The sequence below is a fragment of the Neomonachus schauinslandi genome, chromosome 16 (assembly GCF_002201575.2).
Source record: "Neomonachus schauinslandi chromosome 16, ASM220157v2, whole genome shotgun sequence".
Lineage (NCBI taxonomy): Eukaryota > Metazoa > Chordata > Mammalia > Carnivora > Phocidae > Neomonachus > Neomonachus schauinslandi.
The window spans coordinates 7,610,161-7,628,207 of record NC_058418.1 but is presented as its reverse complement, the minus strand read 5'-3'; the positions used below and the strand labels follow the sequence as shown (position 1 = coordinate 7,628,207).

The 18,047-nt window shown below is 55.9% G+C and overlaps 3 protein-coding genes across 3 annotated transcripts in view; all 3 read left to right on the top strand.

The window, feature by feature from the left end:
* The window catches only part of GRIN2D (glutamate ionotropic receptor NMDA type subunit 2D), a 31,215-nt gene extending 30,989 nt beyond the window's left edge, over window positions 1-226 (top strand). The window contains exon 13 of the mRNA XM_044911363.1: window positions 73-226. Within this exon, the coding sequence (XP_044767298.1) occupies window positions 73-226 (154 nt within the window). The remainder of the gene's footprint in view (window positions 1-72) is intronic.
* A 2,100-nt stretch (window positions 227-2,326) lies between these two features.
* GRWD1 (glutamate rich WD repeat containing 1) lies at window positions 2,327-11,457 on the top strand. The gene is made up of 7 exons (XM_021681226.1): window positions 2,327-2,585; window positions 2,787-2,904; window positions 3,060-3,219; window positions 5,146-5,359; window positions 5,480-5,622; window positions 5,789-5,986; window positions 7,351-11,457. Exons 1-7 carry the CDS (start codon window positions 2,399-2,401, stop codon window positions 7,669-7,671), a joined length of 1,341 nt encoding a protein of 446 aa, XP_021536901.1. The 5' UTR covers window positions 2,327-2,398; the 3' UTR covers window positions 7,672-11,457.
* Window positions 11,458-14,017: 2,560 nt separating this feature from the next.
* Window positions 14,018-17,345, top strand: KCNJ14 (potassium inwardly rectifying channel subfamily J member 14). Its single transcript, XM_021681227.1, has 2 exons — window positions 14,018-14,719; window positions 16,483-17,345. Exons 1-2 carry the CDS (start codon window positions 14,018-14,020, stop codon window positions 17,077-17,079), a joined length of 1,299 nt encoding a protein of 432 aa, XP_021536902.1. The 3' UTR covers window positions 17,080-17,345.
* The last annotated feature ends 702 nt before the right edge of the window (window positions 17,346-18,047 follow it).

The following is an 18,047-nucleotide window of genomic DNA, read 5'->3' as shown; positions in this document are numbered from 1 at the left end:
CCCGCCGCCGGCGCCCACCTCGCGCTCGCTCGAGGACCTCAGCTCGTGCCCCCGCGCCGCCCCCGCGCGCAGGCTCACCGGGCCCTCCCGCCACGCGCGCCGGTGCCCGCACGCCGCGCACTGGGGGCCGCCGCTGCCCGCCGCGCCCCACCGGAGACACCGGGGCGGGGACCTGGGTACCCGCAGGGGCTCCGCGCACTTCTCCAGCCTCGAGTCCGAGGTATGACGCGGCCCAGGGGGCTCCAGCGCCCCCTCGGTCAGCGCAGGCCACGGCCCGAGGGGGCACGCGCAATGAACGGGACCCGCGTGGGTTGGGAAGGAGCAAATGGACCTGGCCGGACCCCGCCTGGAGCAGCGTCCTGCGCCCCCTCGCTTTGGGGGCACCACGAGCCGGAAGGAATTTGGGCCCCCCAAATCTCACCCAGCCTGAAAGGTGGGGGTCTCGGAGCCCACTGGAGATCCTGGTTTTTTTTTTAAACCCGACAAGGGCTTTTTAACGTCACCAGATGGGGCGGGAGGTGGGGGGTCACGCCACGCCCGCGTCCCACCCCCACGCCCGGGGCCGTGGCCCCCTCATCACTGTGCAGCTCCCCGGCCCCAGCCGCGCCTCCGGGGAAGCCCGTTTTTAACCTTTCATCCATTGGGACTCAAAACTGTGAGACGCGTTCGCCAAACTGTGACCCCAGACCTTGGCCCCGCCACACAGAAACCCTGACCCCAGACTGTGACTTCCGACCCCTAAAAATGGTCATCCGACCCCAGACTGTGACTTCCGACCCCTAAAAATGGTCATCCGACCCCAGACTGTGACCCCCGACCCCAAACTGTGACCCGAATCCCAGACTGTACCCCGACCAGACTGTGACTCTTGACGTCAAACCTTGACACACCCTCCTCCTTTTCCATCCTCGGTCGCTTTTCCTTATTTTGACCTAGGACACTCCCAACGGAAGCCCCGCCTCCCCCTGCCCTAGCGTGGATCCCAACCAACATCGGGCCAAAACTTCCCACCCTGTCGCACCTCACTACCAGCCCCACGTGCCACCAACCACAGCCTCACCAAATCCAGCCCTTATTTGTGACCTTCCCATGATGACCCTGCAGACCCCCCCCCCAAAAGCCTCCTCTTCCTAGATCTCCAGCCGGGTCTGGAGCTGGGGTGTGGAGGGGACGGTCTGGGACTCCATACCCACCACCAACCTCCCCTCCCACTCTCCTGTTACACATTGCAGTGTTTGGAATAAACCATGTTTTTATGCCTCCTCAGTCCAAGTGTGAGCTCCATGTTTGTCTCAGCCGCCCTCAAACTTCTCTGGAGGAAACAGAAACTGAGAAAAGTCCCACAGAGGAAGAGAGGGCAGAAAGAAAATTATATTGAGAACACTGACCCTGGAGGGAGGTGGGAGACAAAGACCCAGAAGGAAGCTGTGAGAAAAGATTCTAAGAAGAGAAGGAATGAGAAGGGGTGAGGGCGGACAGAGACCTAGAGAGAAGGAGGAACAGCGAACTCAACAAAGATCCAGGATCAAAACATTTCAGGATTAAGTCTAGGGTCCCATTCCTATGGCTGCAAGCAACGCAGCTTGCTAGATTCTTCATATCCTGTTCATGCAAGCGAGGGGAGAGTCTATTATATCCTAGCCAATCCACCTACCTTGAATGCCGTTAATCTCACCAGTGAGAATCTGTTTCTAGCATTTCATTATGGCAATTAGCCAAACCTCTGGTGCTGATGAGCGATAAAGAGAGCCGAAGCACTTGTAATAGTGGTCTCCAGAGGGCTGACTTTCTGATTAAGTGCTCGCTGACCACAGCTGCAATGTGAACGCCTGGTTAGGCAACTGACTGCCCCAAGAGGGTAGATTCAACCGACCAACTTACACATATCATCCTGTCTACACTAAAGCATTTTGAAGTGAATTAAAGCCATCATAAAAAGGAGGGAAAAGGAAACGGGCTTTATGATAGGTCCTCGGGGAGCAAAAACTCAAGTCTACTTGCCAGTAAGAACTCTTATTTGCATAAATGAATAATGTAGCGGAAAGGAAGCAATGAGAGTCAAAGGTGGAAGATGGAGTCGGAGCTCGGAACTCCTCCAGTAGAAGGAGAAAACTGGCCTGGTACAGAACTACAACTCCCATGAGGCCTTGCCGCTGCTCTGCGGAAAAGCGCCGCAAAGTCACGCGAAGGGTGTAGAGTTCTCCGCATCCGCAGGCCTCGGTCGCTAGGCTGGGACGCCGTTACCTTAGCTCTCCTTCACCCTCTCGCCACCGCCCTCTCAAATTGGTGCGCTGGGAGGTTTCCAAGGCAACCGTGCAGCCGAGCCGATCTCCGAAGGAGAAAAACGCAACCCGGAAGTGACGTCCTTATCTCGCGCCCGCGGTGAGAGGGTTAGAAGATGGCGGCGCGCAAGGGTAGGCGGCGCACGTGTGAAACCGGGGAACCCATGGAGGCCGAGTCCAGCGACGCAGGGACCGAAGGCCCGGCCCAGGTCTACCTGCCCGGCCGCGGACCACCGCTGCGCGAAGGAGAGGAGCTGGTCATGGACGAGGAGGCCTACGTGCTGTACCACCGAGCGCAGACTGGTAGGGCTGAGCACCGGGCTCCTGGGCCCTGAGTTAGGAGGGGACCGGAATCCTGAGTCCTGAGCGGGGCTGGTTCCGAGTCTTTAACTTACGAGGCACTCTGAGAAAAGGCTGTGTTGTAAGACGGGTGAAAACATCACGCGCGAGGCGGCTGAGATCTCTGTCCCATCCTGATTTTCCAACCCCTTCTTCTATCCCCAGGAGCCCCCTGTCTTAGCTTCGACATAGTCCGGGATCACCTGGGAGACAACCGGACAGAGCTTCCTCTTACACTTTACCTGTGTGCTGGGACCCAGGCGGAGAGCGCCCAGAGCAACAGGTGAGTGAGACCTGAGGTTTTATCCAGGACCAGGAGCCTGAGCCCCCAGCTCCCCCTCCCCCAGGACCTAGAAGTCGGGGTTTCCAGCTTCTCTCCTCCCTCCCTCTTAAGGACCCTGGCATCCAGTGCCTCACTCACCCCACACTTTCCCCCAGACTGATGATGCTTCGGATGCATAATCTGCATGGGACAAAGCCCCCGCCATCGGAGGGCAGCGATGAGGAGGAGGAGGAAGATGAAGAGGATGAAGAAGAGCGGAAGCCTCAGCTGGAGCTCGCTATGGTGCCCCACTATGGCGGCATCAACCGAGTCCGGGTAGATACAGTCCCAGGAGCCCTCTCTACATTCTCTGACCTCCTCCCCTAACGCCCTCGTCCATGCCTTTCAGCTTTTAGAAAAGTACTGGCACGTAATTTTAATATGTTAGTTTATATATGTCTTAGCTATCGTCATTGGCACTGTGTGCTAGGAGAAATAAGGGGGCTGTTTTTTACCTTCTTTCCTCTTCAGTACAATGGTGAAAATTGCAGAACTTGCCTGATGAGGTGACTGGAGGGTGAAAGGGAATAACCTACAGTTGTTTCGGGTGTCTAGAGACAGCATCTGGTTCTAGTGTACAGATGTGTGTTTTCTGTTATTGCTCAGTAACTGTCCTGGGCTGTGGGGTCAGTTTGTGCTGCTGACTTACAGCGCCTTCGGAGCAGGTTGATGTGTGAATTAAATGAAACGATGCATGAGCAGCACTCAGGGCAGTGCTTGGCCCACAGTCCTTGCTGTGTGTTCCCATTCAAGGGTTACCATTTTTCATCAGACGAGATCAGGCGCGTTCAGGGTGGTATGGCTGTAGACAAGAGTTACCATGTTTCGTGCACCGTTCTGTGCCCTGGGGATTTAACAGAGAGCAGAAGGTCTCTGGTTTTGTGAACCTTACATGCTAGCAGGGAAGGGAGCAAGCAGAAACTAAATGCATCCAGAGGTGCCAAATGTTGTGGAGAAGAGTAAAGGGAAGGGAAGGGAATTAGGATGTTCCTAGAGTGAATTTGCTATTTTAAATAGTGCTGGCAGGGAAGTATTTATGATAAGATGCCATTTGAACGGAGACCCACAGGAAGTAAGGGAATGAGCCAAAGATCTCTGTCGGGAAAGGGTTTATAGACAGAGGAAACACAAGTGTAAAGGCCCTGGGACAAATGTGGCACGTTTGAGGAAGTTCAGGGGAAGGCAGGGAGACCAGTGCATCTACTAGAGCAAATGGACGAAGGGGAGAGTGACAGCATTTGGGGGAGGGGGGTGATGGGTTGTGTGGGGCTTGTAGGTCCATTTAAGGACTTGGCTTTTACTTGGGGAGTAATTGTGAGCCATTGGAGGGTTTAGAGCAGAGGACAAATGGGATCTGACTTACGGGGTTTGTTTTTTTGTTGTTTTTTTTTGTTTTTGAGGGAGGGAGAGAGAGAATCTTGAGCAGGCTCTATGCCTAGCTCAGAGCCCAGTGTGGGGCTTGATCCCAACACCCTGAGATCGTGACCTGACTTGTGTTTTAAAGAGATTCCCTCTGACTGCTGTATTGAGAATAGACTGCAGGAAGGCAAGGGGGAAGGACAGTCCTGAGGAGAGGCCATAATTCAAGGGAAAGGATGACAGGGGTAGCAGGAGTGGTGACAGAGGTTGTGAGGAGTTGGAAGTGGTGCATTTTGAGTGTAGCTAGCACGCAGTGAGTGTGAGGAGGAAAAGACAAGTCATTGAGTCGCCAGGCGGGGAGCCCCAGAAAGGAGGTGGTTGCTGATGGCAGTTAGGAGCTTGGCTTCGGTTGTGTTTGAACAGTCGGTGTGATAGGAGTCTGGAGTTGAGGAGAGAGGTCAGGTGTAGGGGCTACTGGAAGCTCTTGAGGTCGAATGGGATCTCCTAGCAAGCAGACGTTAGAGGCTTACAGAGACTGGTAGTCTGAACCCCCTTCCGAGGGTTGGTGGAGTTAACAGCCTCCATTCCTGGGGGTCTGGAAGGCATTTTCCAACTCACATCGCTGCCCCTAAACAATGTGGGAAGTTGTCCCAGGTACCATGCTGGTCTTACAGGCTGTGATTCCGTCCCCACAAAGGCTTCTGGGAGCCGGTGTCCCAGCCTTGGGGCTATGGGAGTTCTGAGGAGCTGCAGTTCTGGTTCTCACGGATGCTGGGAGCTGTGGTCACCACCCTGAGCCTCCTGTCCCTCCCACCTCCCTTTCCCTTCTCCCTGCCCCTGCAGGTATCATGGCTGGGTGAGGAGCCGGTGGCTGGTATATGGTCAGAGAAGGGCCAGGTGGAGGTGTTTGCACTGCGGCGGCTTCTGCAGGTGGTGGATGACCCCCAGGCCTTGGCGACCTTCCTCCGGGACGAGCAGGCCCGTGTGAAGCCCATCTTCGCTTTCGCAGGCCACATGGGCGAGGGTTTTGCACTGGACTGGTCCCCCCGGGTGTCTGGTGAGTCCCCGGGGGGTGAGAGGGAGCAGGGTCTATAGGAAGAGTGGGGGCTAAGAGTACAGGGAGGAGAGGGAGCTGTGGCCAGCCACGCCCAGGCGGTTTCCTGACTCCTGGTTCTAGGGCGACTGCTGACTGGTGACTGTCAGAAGAACATCCACCTCTGGACGCCCACGGACGGCGGCTCCTGGCACGTGGACCAGCGGCCATTTGTGGGCCACACACGCTCTGTGGAGGACCTGCAGTGGTCCCCAACTGAGGACACAGTGAGGGAGGGCTGGGGGTCTGGACTCCTGGGTTTTGGGAGAGGAGGGACCCGGGGCTAGGTCCAGTGAGGGGGACACTGAAAAAGAGGGTAGCCCACCACTCGTCCCTGGTCTCCAGGATGAGGTGGCAGGCACCCCGGGGTCACTCAGACTCTGCCTGGTCTAGGTGTTCGCCTCCTGCTCAGCTGATGCCTCCATTCGCATCTGGGACATCCGGGCCGCGCCCAGCAAGGCCTGCATGCTCACCGCCGCCGCCGCCCACGATGGGGATGTCAACGTGATCAGCTGGAGCCGCCGGGAACCCTTCCTGCTCAGCGGCGGGGACGACGGGGCCCTCAAGATCTGGGACCTGCGGCAGTTCAAGGTATTTCCCCAGCTGGACATTTCCTCAGCCCTGGGAACGCCTACTCCCAGCAGCCGCTAGGATTTGCAGGTTTCCCTCCTTAGGTGCTTGTCTGTACCAGAGCTGGGAAGGCCTGTCGAGTTGGGGTCCAGCCCTTTTGGGGGGCAGATGAGGAATTGGGCTCAGTGGAAGGAAGGCTGTGACTGGTGTAGGGTTGCTTGCTCCCCTAGCTGGAGAGGTGACAGGAGACAAGAAGCTGAGTGGCAGCCTCGATTCCCAACTCCCGTCTACCCGCTGGTGAGCCGGGCAGCTGACTTTGCAGCCCGAGGCTTCAGGCGCCTCAGAGTTGTAGACTCTTTGTTAGCGAACTTTGTAGAATCAGCTGAGAATCGGAGGCCACGTCGTTCGTTACAGGAGAGGAAACAGGTACAGAAAGGACAGGAGCAGAGGTGACATCACCACCCAGCCAAGAATTGACTTCATAGAGCCGAGAGGGGTTCTGGGCAGGAGGAATTGCAACTCTGGCATCTCTCTGGCCAAAGCCACCATTAAATATGGCTCAGTTCCTTTCCGGGTCCCCCACGATGTAATCTTTTCTCCCCTCTGGTATGAGGAGTTCTATAGCGTCAGCCTGAGGAAGCTTCTAGAAACGGGTTCCAGCCCCCAAGGCAGGTGTATGGGCAGCATCCATGACCAAGTTGATTGGCCACTGGAACTTTGGACCCACGTCTCCAATTCAGAGAGACTCTGGTTCCCAGCAGCACCTTTGCTTTAGTAAAAGTGCTGTTTTTCTTTTCCTCGGCTGCCCCTGGAACCTGGGAGCTGTGCCCTCTTTAAGGCCTTCATAGAATCAGCAGGTTTGAGAAGTACCCCCCTTCTTTTTTTTTAAGGTTTATTTGTTTAGAGAGTGCAAGCACGAGCGGGGAGAGGGGCAGAACAAGAGGGAGGGAGAGCAGACTCTCAGCTAAGCGTCGAGCCCAACGTGGCCTCGATCTCAGGACCCTGAGATTATGACCTGAGCTGAAACCAAGAGTCAGCGCTTAACCAACTGAGCCACGCTGGGGCCCCGAGAACCACCCCTTTTTATAGGAGGGGAAATTGAGGCATGCCCAGGGAGGACCAGCGGTGGGGATTTTGTGACCTGGTGCTGGAAGGGGCTTCTTTGCAGGTGAAACCACGGTTCCCAGCAGCCTCTAGGATGTTAGGCTCCATATCACCAGTTGTACTTGGCCCTCTGTCCCCTTCAGAGAACCTGGGCCTGTGGGGGTCTCAGGGGTGGCGCCCTGGTGGAACCCGACGGCCGGAGAGTGGCAAGGGCTCGGCTTGGGTCACCCGAGGGACTCAGGCTGAGGTGCTCAGAGCCCCGGACTCCCTTCTTCCCGTAGTCTGGCTCCCCGGTGGCCACCTTCAAGCAGCACGTGGCCCCCGTGACCTCGGTCGAGTGGCATCCCCAGGATAGCGGGGTCTTCGCGGCCTCGGGTGCAGACAACCAGATCACACAGTGGGACCTGGCCGTGGAGCGTGACCCCGAGGCAGGCGACGCGGAGACCGCGGACCCCGGGCTGGCGGACCTCCCCCAGCAGCTCCTGTTTGTGCATCAGGGCGAGACAGACCTGAAGGAGCTGCATTGGCACCCACAGTGCCCCGGGCTCCTCGTCAGCACCGCCCTGTCGGGCTTCACCGTCTTCCGCACCATCAGCGTCTGACCAGCCCCACCTGGCCTTTCCCCTGGCCACCGAGGTTGGCGTTGGTTCCGCCGGGAGGGACTCCTTCAGGTCAGCTGACCAGCCCTCCTCCGATAGAAGGACTTGGCCTGTCAGCCGCCATGACGGATTGTTTGACATTTTGTTCTTTGAAAGGACTTGATTTGGTCCCATGACCCCTCTTGCCAAACGATCTGGTTTGACCCATGACTGTAGAACTACTTGGTTCAGTCCGGGGAGCCTTCCAACCACAGGGCTCGGTTTGGCACCGGGGACCCCTCCTGCAGAAAGACTTGGTTTGGCCCAGGCTGCCCCCCCGCCCCCGCCACCTGTTTGAGGACCTGCTGGCCTGTTTCCCAGTGTCACTGTGGATGTTTTGTGCGCTCTGGCACCTGGCTTGACCCTTTGACCTCTCCATCCCAGGACCCAGTTGTGGCCTCTGGTCTTCCCCACCCCCCCCTGGGAACTCGAGCACTTTACGGTGGGTGGGCTGAAGTTGAGGGGTGGGCTCCTCCAGCAGAATCTGGTTTTGCCCTTTGTCTTCCTGCCAAACAGGGTTTGGCCCGGACTTCCCAGTGGGGGGCTGTGGGGGTCTTCCTCCCCTCCATCCTGCATCCAAGGCAGGCGCTGTGCGGGGAGGAAGGTCCGGGGCTCCTGAGGCAGTAAAGGACCAGAAGGAGGCCTGATGTGTGTGGGACTCATCTGCTGGCTGCTTCCCTGTGAAGAAATGGGAGGAGGCGGCGGGAACCGGGCCCCCACCCCAGCTGTTCAGAGGCCACCGAGTTGGGAGAGGCCAGTGGGAATCCCTGCTTCATGTGGTCTCTCAGCCCCCATCAGGTGCTGTTCAGATCGACCTGCCTCAAATTTTATTCCATGTGGAACTCAGTCCAAGTCTCTGGAGGGGTAGCTCACCTGTGTCCCCCTGACTTTTTAAGGCTTCATCTCAGAAGGAACTAGGGAGGCTCCCCCCATTTCTCTGTCTTTCCTCCTCTGTCCCCTTTATCTCTTTGTTCCCTCATCTGTGTCCCCACCTCCCCGTGTCTCCCTGCCCCCTCCCCCTTCTGTGTCTGCCACCGCATCTCCTCCAGCCTGCTTGGGCTGCGGCCCAGCTGCCCTGCCTGGCCATCCTCCCTGGCTCCCCCTCTGCGGCTCTGAGCTGGCCCCACCCCCTGCCCCCCCTCAGCCAGGCCTCTGATCCGCCTGTGGACACAGAGGTCGGGCGCCCGGTACAAGGCCCCCGGGGCCCAGGACGCATCACTGCCCCTCAGCACCCACAGAGGCCTCCCCGCGGCCCTAGCAGAGGATCCCCCGGCGGAGGGCATGGGGGTGGGCTGCCCCACCAGGTATGTGCCTCCATACAGAGACCCCAGGGGTGGGGGGGCTCCCGCACCTCCCCCCACACCCCTACCCTGCACCCTCCTTGCTTGGGCTCCTCTGCTCCACATTCCCCATCCTCACTGTTTCCCCCAGGAAGGTCCTTCCTCACCCTCGGTGACCAAGTCCAGCCCCCAAACAACCTCTCCCCCTGGTTGGGTGCCTCCGTCTCTGACCCTGTCTCCATCTGCCTTCTGCTCCCTTGTCCCTGTCATCGCGAGCCTCTCTCGCCCTTCTCTGTCCACAACTCCAGCTCCCTGTCGTCCCATTTCCTGACACATCATCTCCCCTTCCCAACTTTTCCTAGTCAGCCTGTCTCTCCTGTCCCCTCCTGCCCCCTACCCACTCCCGCTGTGTCTCTATCCCCTCTCTCTAGGTCTCTGACAACCCCCCCGCCCAGGTCTCTATGCATCCCACCACCACCTGGTCTCTGTCCCCCTCCCTCTGGATCCCTGTACCCCATGCGGGGTCTTTCCCTCTCTCTAGGTTCCCCATCTCAGAACCCTTCCTGTCCACTCTGAGCCTCTGTCCCCTCACACCCTAGCCCCCCACTCTGTCGATCTCTGCCCTTCAACCTGCTGTCCAGACCCTGTTGGTAGATGGGGGAAAAGCAGGGGCGGGGGTGACACCCAGGGTCTCCGGAAGTGTGAAAGTGCTCCTTTTTGAGGGGGAGGGAGGTTGGGGCCTGGGGGTGGAGCTTCTTGGCCTCAGATTAGACAGTGACTTTGACACCAAGTTGATACACCTTAAGCCCCGTGTCTCCTTTATATGGAAACATTAAGCTGCTCTGGCAGGTCAGGGGGAGGACTTGAGACTCTGGATCCTTTTCCCTCCTGTCCTGCCTTCGCAGGGGCGGGGCGGGGGGAGGAGGCCTTGAACCCGTGTCCCATCCACCCTCTGTGAGCTGGGCCATGTTGGATGCAGACAGGGCCCTCTGGAGGTGAAGAACCCCATCAACTTTGTGAAATGGACACAGCCGTTTCCGCCTCACCGGGCTGAAGTGGGGGGATTGATGAGGCAGAAGCCTGCATTGGAAAGGCTCAGGACCCAAACCGGCACCCCGGCCTCAGCACTGCGTGGGTCTGGCCAGGTCTCCTACCCTGTTCCCCAGCCTGTGAAGTGGGGCAGTGATCTTGACCTCCCAGTGTCCTGGACAGTCAAGGTGAGGTGAGCAGTGGGGTCTGGCGGAGTCCAGTGGGCGGGCTGCAGGCATCCCCTGGGCCCGTACAAGGCCCAGGACTTAGTAGGTGCTCAGGAACCTGATCAGGAACCCTGATAAGGTTGTCCGTGGGTCGTCGCCCAGGCTCTGGCACCTGAGAAGCCTGGATGGGTGCCTGAGACAAAGACCTCAGTGCCTCAGTTCACTTTTCTGTGAAAAACAGCCCTCCGCCCCACGCATCCAAGGGTTGTGGTTAGAGATGGGTGAGCGGGTATGGAAGGACCCAGCCTGCGGACCACCTCCCCTACCCTGTTGGTGGCTCCTGATGGGACCAGCACATAGTGGGGACTTCTGGGGAAGAGAGGGCTGCAAATGCAAATACAGAGCTTGGATTCAAACCTGGGCCCTTCAACCATTAGCTTCAGTTAACCCCTTTCTGGAAGAATGATCTCCCAACTCCCAGGGTTGTTGAGGGTGAGAAAAGAGTCAAGGTTGGGGCACGGTGTCGGTGCTCAGCACGGTCAGGGCCAGTCCACTCTGATCTGAGCTGCAACTTTGCATCCTTAGAATGCAACACGGCAAAGCTGTCCAGGTGCAGAGCTTAGTGAGGCGGGGAGGGTAATGTGGGGACCCACTGATGTTGAACTTAACGACTAACAGCCCTCTCAGTTTGAGCACCCCTGGCCCTGCCAAGAAGCCCATGGGGATCCCAGAGCTTGGTGCAGGGGCCACACAGTACATGGGTGCTTGGTGAATACTGATGGGACTGACTGCCACATAACTAAACTCTAGCCGCCTCTGCAGCTGCTGGGGTAGGGGGTTATGAAGTCCCCGGGTCCATGCATTGTGCTTTCCCTCCTCTCTTCTCCACCCTGTTGAGCAGCCGAGATTCTACTTCCCAGAGAAGGGAGCTGAGGTTCAGGCAGGGATGGGACTTGCCACCAGTCCTACAGTTAGGAAGTGACAGAGCTCGGATTCAACCCAGAACTGCCTGATTCAAAAACCCAGGCTCTTTCCACAGACAAGTCTCCAGAAAAGGAAGCCAGTGGCCCCAGGGCACATAGTGGGTCAGCCACTGAGCCAGGATTGGGCCCTTGATCTAAATGGGAGACTTCCTGACCTTGAAGAAGTCCAATTTCCCCCCTTTTACAGTTGAAGAAACTACTTAGATTTGCCTAAGATCTGAGGGTCAGGGCTGAGCTTGGGTTTTGTTTTGGTTTGGTTTTTTGTGGGGTTTTGTTTTGTTTTGTTTTGTTTTTGGTGGTGGTGGTTGTAACTATTCATTAAAATAGGAGTTTAAAAAAGGGCGCCTGGCTGGCTCAGTCAGTGGAGTATGCGACTCTTGATCTCGAGGTCATGCGTTCGAGCCCTAGAATACAACCCACACGCTAAAGTATACAATTCAGTGTTTTTTAGTATTTTCATGGAGTTGTGCTGCCATCACCACAATCAGTTTTCAAACACTCATCACCCCAACAGGAAGACCTGTGTCCTCTGGCTATCACTCCCCAATCCCCCCACCTCCCAGCCCTAGGTACAACTAGTCTCCTTTCTCAATGTTGTACAGATTTGCCCATCTGGACATATAAATGAAAGTATACAATATGTGGTCCTTTTTTTTTTAAAGATTTTTTTTTTAAGATTTTATTTATTTATTTGACAGAGAGAGAGACAGCGAGAGAGGGAACACAAGCAGGGGGAGAGGGAGAAGCAGGCTTCCCGCCAAGCAGGGAGCCCAATGCGGGGCTCGATCCCAGGACCCTGGGATCATGACCTGAGCCGAAGGCAGACTTTTAATGACTGAGCCACCCAGGTGCCCCAACATTTATTTATTTATTTGAGAGAGGTGGGGGAGAGGGAATGTCTTAAGTAGATGCCGTCCTCAGTGAGCCCGACCTGGGGCTCACTCTCACGACCCTGAGATCAGACCTGAGCCAAAACCAAGAGTCAGATTCTTAATCAACTGAGTCACCCAGGTGCCCCAATATGTGGTCTTCTGTATCTGGCTTCCTTCACTTAGCATGATGTTTTCAAAGTTCATCCATGTTGTAGCGTGTCAGCGCTTTGTTTTCTTGCTGGGTAGCACGTCACTGTGTGGATATATCACGTTTAGTTATTCATTCGTCAACTGATGGCTATTTGGGTTGTTTCCATCTGTTGGCTATCTCTAATAACATGGTCATGAACATTTGTGTACCAGTGGTTTGTGTGGACGTTTGTTTTGTCCTGGGGGGATACCTAGAAGTGGAATTGCTGGGTCATAGGGTAGCTATGTTTAACCATTTAAGGAACTGCCAGACTATTTTTCCCAGCATCTGCACCATTTTACATTCCACCAGTAAGTAATGTACGATGGTGCCAACTTCTCCACATCCTTGTCAACACAGGTTATCTTTCCGAGTGGATGGAAAACAGCGTTTCGTGGTTTTGATTTGCATTTCCCTGATGGCTAATGACATCGAGCATCTTTTTAGGTGCTTTATGAGCTTATCTTATTGGCTACTTGTATATTTTTCTTAGAGAAGTGTCTCCTCGGATCCTTTGTGAATTTTTTTTAAGATTGATTGGTTGATTTGAGAGGGAGAGCACAGGAGGGAGGGACAGAGGGAGAGAGAGAGTCTTAAGCAGACTCCGCACTGAGCGCGGAGCCTGACGCAAAGCTCAATCTCAAGACCCAAGATCACAACCTGAGCTGAATCCAAGAGTTGGATGCTTAACCAACTGAGCCACCCAGGTGCCCCTCCTTTGCCTATTTTTAAATTGTGGTGTCTTTATTATTGAGTTGTCAGGGGTGTTTAGATATTTTATTTTTTTAAGATTTAAAAAAATTTATTTGAGAGCAAGCGAGCACGAGTGGGGGGCAGAGGGAGAGGGAGAAGCAGACTCCCCACTGAGCAGGGACTCTGATGTGGGCCTCCATCCCAGGACCCCAAGATCATGACCTGAGCTGAAGGCAGACGCTTAACCAACTGAGCCATCCAGGCGCCCGTTTAGATATTTTAGATAAAAAACTTCTTATATATGATTTGCAAACAATTTCTCCTATTGGTGGCTTGTTTTTTCACTTTCTTGATAGTGTCCTTTGAAGCCCAAAAGTTTTTTTCTTTTAAAGATTTTATTTTTAAGCAATCTCTATACCCCATATGGGGCTTGAACTCACAACCCCAAGATGGAGAGTCCCACGCTCCAGGGACTGAGCCAGCCAGGTGCCCTTCAAAAGTCTTTAATTTTGATGAAGTTCAATTCACCCACCATTTTTCCTTTGTTGCTTCTGCTTTCTGAGCCTGTTTTCGAGCCATAGATGGCTTGGGTTCATCTCTCCATGCAGATTCCAAGTTGAGAAACAGTCACCACTCTATGGACTCTGGATTGGTGACACTCAAATCCTAGTTTACTCAACTCTGACCTTGGGCAAGTTAAACGTTTTGTGCCTCCGTTTTCTCATCTATAAGATGGGAATAATAACGGTGTTGGGCTCAAATATGTAAATTCCTGTAAAGCGCTCAGAACGGTGTCTGGCGCCGTGCAGATGTGTGCTCTAATTACTGTGGTGCTTGCCATAATATTGTCACGGCCATGACTTCGTTGCTACACAAGCATCTCCTATAATATGGTCCTCGATGCTGTACTGTTCCGACTTCCAGGGTGAGTGATATGCCGCCCATTTGCCAGATGAGGCCACCGCGGCCCAGGGAACACGCCTGGCTGAGGAGCCCACCATTCCTGGCACCCCTGACGTTGCTGCCCGTCTCTCGTCTCCGCAGGTTCGGGGCGCCCGCCCCCCACTAGGCCAAGTGGAGGGGGTGCCCCCGCCCAATGGGCCTGGCCTGGGCCCTGCGCCGCCTTAGCGGCGCCCTGGAGCCAGGGGAGGGCCGCGCCGGCGATGAGGAGGAGGCCGGGCCGGGGCTGTGCCGCAACGGGTGGGCGCCGTCGCCGGCCGGGCGGCGCCGCGGGCGCTTCGTCAAGAAGGACGGGCACTGCAACGTGCGCTTCGTGAACCTGGGCGGCCAGGGCGCGCGCTACCTGAGCGACCTGTTCACCACGTGCGTGGACGTGCGCTGGCGCTGGATGTGCCTGCTCTTCTCCTGCTCCTTCCTCGCCTCCTGGCTGCTCTTCGGCCTGGCCTTCTGGCTCATCGCCTCGCTGCACGGCGACCTGGCCGCCCCGCCGCCGCCCGCGCCCTGCTTCTCACAGGTGGCCAGCTTCCTGGCCGCCTTCCTCTTCGCGCTGGAGACGCAGACGTCCATCGGCTACGGCGTGCGCAGCGTCACCGAGGAGTGCCCGGCCGCCGTGGCCGCCGTGGTGCTGCAGTGCATCGCCGGCTGCGTGCTCGACGCCTTCGTCGTGGGCGCCGTCATGGCCAAGATGGCCAAGCCCAAGAAGCGCAACGAGACGCTCGTGTTCAGCGAGAACGCCGTCGTGGCGCTGCGCGACCGCCGCCTCTGCCTCATGTGGCGCGTCGGGAACCTCCGCCGCAGCCACCTGGTCGAGGCCCACGTGCGGGCCCAGCTGCTGCAGGTGCGGGCCGCCGGGCTGCAAGGGCCAGGCCGGGGCAGGAGGGAGGGACCTGTCGCGGGGGGAATGGTGGGAGATGGAGGCCTGAGGTTGGGGTGTGTGGCTGGCCTGGCCGGTGCGTGGACTACAATTCCCAGCAGTCTCGCGGGCAGGAACCCTGTCGCCCCCCCTCCCCCCCGCCTTTGTGGACTGAGGCTCCTTCCTGGATCAGTTGTAGGAGATGGAAACCCAAGAGAGAGGTCTGTGACCAGTGCTAACTGGAGACCTTGGCTTGAAACAGATTTTGAGACATAAAGAGGTTCCTGTGGCTTGAGGATGGGCCCCCAGTGGGGTTGTGGGATATCTAGACCTGAGAAGGCCGCGTCTGCCGTGTAAAGGCTCTAAAGTACAATTCCCAGAAGCCTCTGTGGGTAGGGAAAGTATTCCGAAGGGATGGTCTGAGCGGACGATGTAGTTTGTGGGTGGTGTAAACCATGGCTCGGGTTTTCAGTTACCAGCCCACACAGCGGTACCGAGAGTGGCCTGTGACTTGAGGCCAGGCCCCTATGAGGTTGTGGGAGATGTAGGCCCAAGGATGGGGCGCAGGTCACATCTGCAGAAGAGCTGTGGAACGCAATTCTCCATGGCCTCTGGGCACGGGTTCCCGCAGCATTTGCGGGAGACTTCATTCCCCGTGTCAGTGGCCCAGTTGGCCCCACCAGCCTCCTGCTCAGGGAAGTACAGGGCTGGAAAACACCCTTGAATTGTACCTTACCGCCAAAACAAACAAACAAAAACCAAACCGGCTACGACCCCCATTGGCGCCTGGGGTAGCAGCTCCCTCTGGTGCCCTGAGGGAGGCGCCCTAGTGTTTCTCTAGAATTGTGGTCAAACTGCCCAAATTCTAGGGCAGTAGTTGTCCTGGCCCAAGTAAAGACACTTAAGAACCCTGGGGTGAGGTTGGACTTTGGTGAGAGGGAGGACGGAATGGTGGTGAGAACTACAACTCCCAGCAGCATCTGGGGGCTCCTGGATTCATGAGTGGGAGAGATCTCTCTCTCCCAGAAGTCTGTGGGGCGCTGACATGGTTTGGGAGGTTGGGCATGGAACCAATGGGGGAAGGTGGGGGGAACTACCAATACCTGGCCTGGGGACTGCATTGTCCCCTCCCACACACACATACACACATACACTCACACATACAAACTCACACACACACACACACACACACACGCGCGCACAATGGGACAGAGGGGCTTCTAGTTGGGTTGGGGGATAGATAAGCCAGGGGCTAGCCTGAGGCTGTGGTAGAATACAGAGTGTGGGACCTAGGTTGTCATCCTTATTTATAGCTCAATGGCCATATATTGAAAATCATTTTTCTGTCCCTCTCCTCCTTCTCCAATTGCTGCTTGGATATTACTCCTACCTCTGTTGTCTCTTTAACTTCGTCTCTGCTTTGCTGATTTCTGTAACTTGATACCAATGTCATTCTGCCCCTCTGTCCCCTCTCTTTTTCTCTCTTGCGTTTCTATCCCCAAACTCTTTGAGTCTCTGTCCCTCACTCTTTATCTCTGGTTCTGTCCCCCCCCTTTCTCTGGACCTCCATGCTCCTCTCTCTGGGCCTCCATTCCCCTCTCTCTGGGTCCATATTCTCACCCCACCACCCCTGCCTGTTTCTGCTCTCCCCTTCCTTGGCATCTCCGTTCCTTTATCTCGTCATCTCTGTCTCCATTCATCTCTATGCTCCCTGCTGGCTGTCTTTGGCCCCTCTCCTCTTGCTGCAGCCTCGTGTGACCCCGGAGGGTGAGTACATACCACTGGATCATCAGGATGTGGACGTGGGCTTTGATGGTGGCACCGATCGAATCTTCCTTGTGTCTCCCATCACCATCGTGCACGAGATCGACTCTGCCAGTCCTCTGTATGAACTAGGACGTGCCGAGCTGGCCCGGGCTGACTTTGAGCTGGTGGTCATTCTCGAAGGCATGGTGGAGGCCACGGCCATGACCACACAGTGTCGCTCCTCCTACCTCCCTGGTGAGCTGCTCTGGGGCCATCGTTTTGAGCCAGTCCTCTTCCAGCGTGGCTCCCAGTACGAGGTTGACTATCGCCACTTCCACCGCACTTACGAGGTCCCAGGGACACCAGTCTGCAGCGCCAAGGAGTTGGATGAACAGGCAGAGCGGGCTTCCCACAGCCCCAAATCTAGTTTCCCCGGCTCTCTGGCTGCATTTTGTTATGAGAATGAACTTGCACTGAGCTGCTGCCAGGAGGAAGAGGAGGAAGAGGAGGCCAAGGAGGGGGATGGGGTGGAGGCAGAAGATGGGACTGCCAGCCCCCAAGTACTCACACCAACCCTGGCACTGACCCTGCCCCCGTGATGCCCAGCTGGTGTCTCCCTATTTGTACCCCTTTCCCAGAGATAGCAAGATGGAGAGTTAGGGCCCTCTCCTGGGATGGGGGCAGGTGTTTCCCAAGCCCGACAGACCTGCTGGGTAAATTATTAGCTGGTGAGGTTCTGCCATGCCTAGTGGACCCACCACAGACATACTGGGTCTTAATTCCTCTGCGGCCCATGCTCCCTCCTAAGACCCCTTTATCAGCCTGATTCCTGAGTCTCCCCAGAGCTGAGGGATCCAGAATTCTGGACCACCCAAGAGGCAAGGACTGGTGGTTCTAGATTCCTCTAATGTGGCTCGGTTGGTTTGTCGAGCAGGGTCAGGAATCAGTGGTATATACTGTCTCCAGGGACGGAACAGAGATTAAGAGTTTGCAGGTCTGGATTGACCTAAGATTCAAGGGACTGTTGCTTCTCGACTCAGCTAACCAAGTAGCAAATCATTTTTTTCTAGACCATGTAAGGAGGGAGGGTTATGGAATGCCCCAAGAATTCAAGACTATCTTTATTAACCAATGACAAAGATTGTTGACTACAGGTCAAGAAAAGACCCTGTGGTTCCAGAAGACCCAAGAGTTAAGATTCTGTGAATCTAGATTGACCACAGAGGCAAGCACTGGTGGTTCTAGAACACGTTGAAGCTAGAATGTTGAGCTACTGAGGAAATGAAATAGTCATGTTTCTAGAATGCACAAAACGAAAGAGTGTCTGTGGGTCTGGAAGGGCGACAGTGACAGCTTGGGAGTTCTTGATATTAGATAACTCCAGACCACTGGCTGTAGAACATCAAACCAAAGGGATAATCAATACTTCCTTATGATCCATGGGGTTTGTTTTCTTTTTTTTTAAGTGCCATTCTAGAATGTCCAAAGGAATCAGGATTCTGTGGCTCTAGAGTGATCACAGAGTCAAGGAAGGAGTGGCGATGCTAGATGACTGAGATTTGCCGGT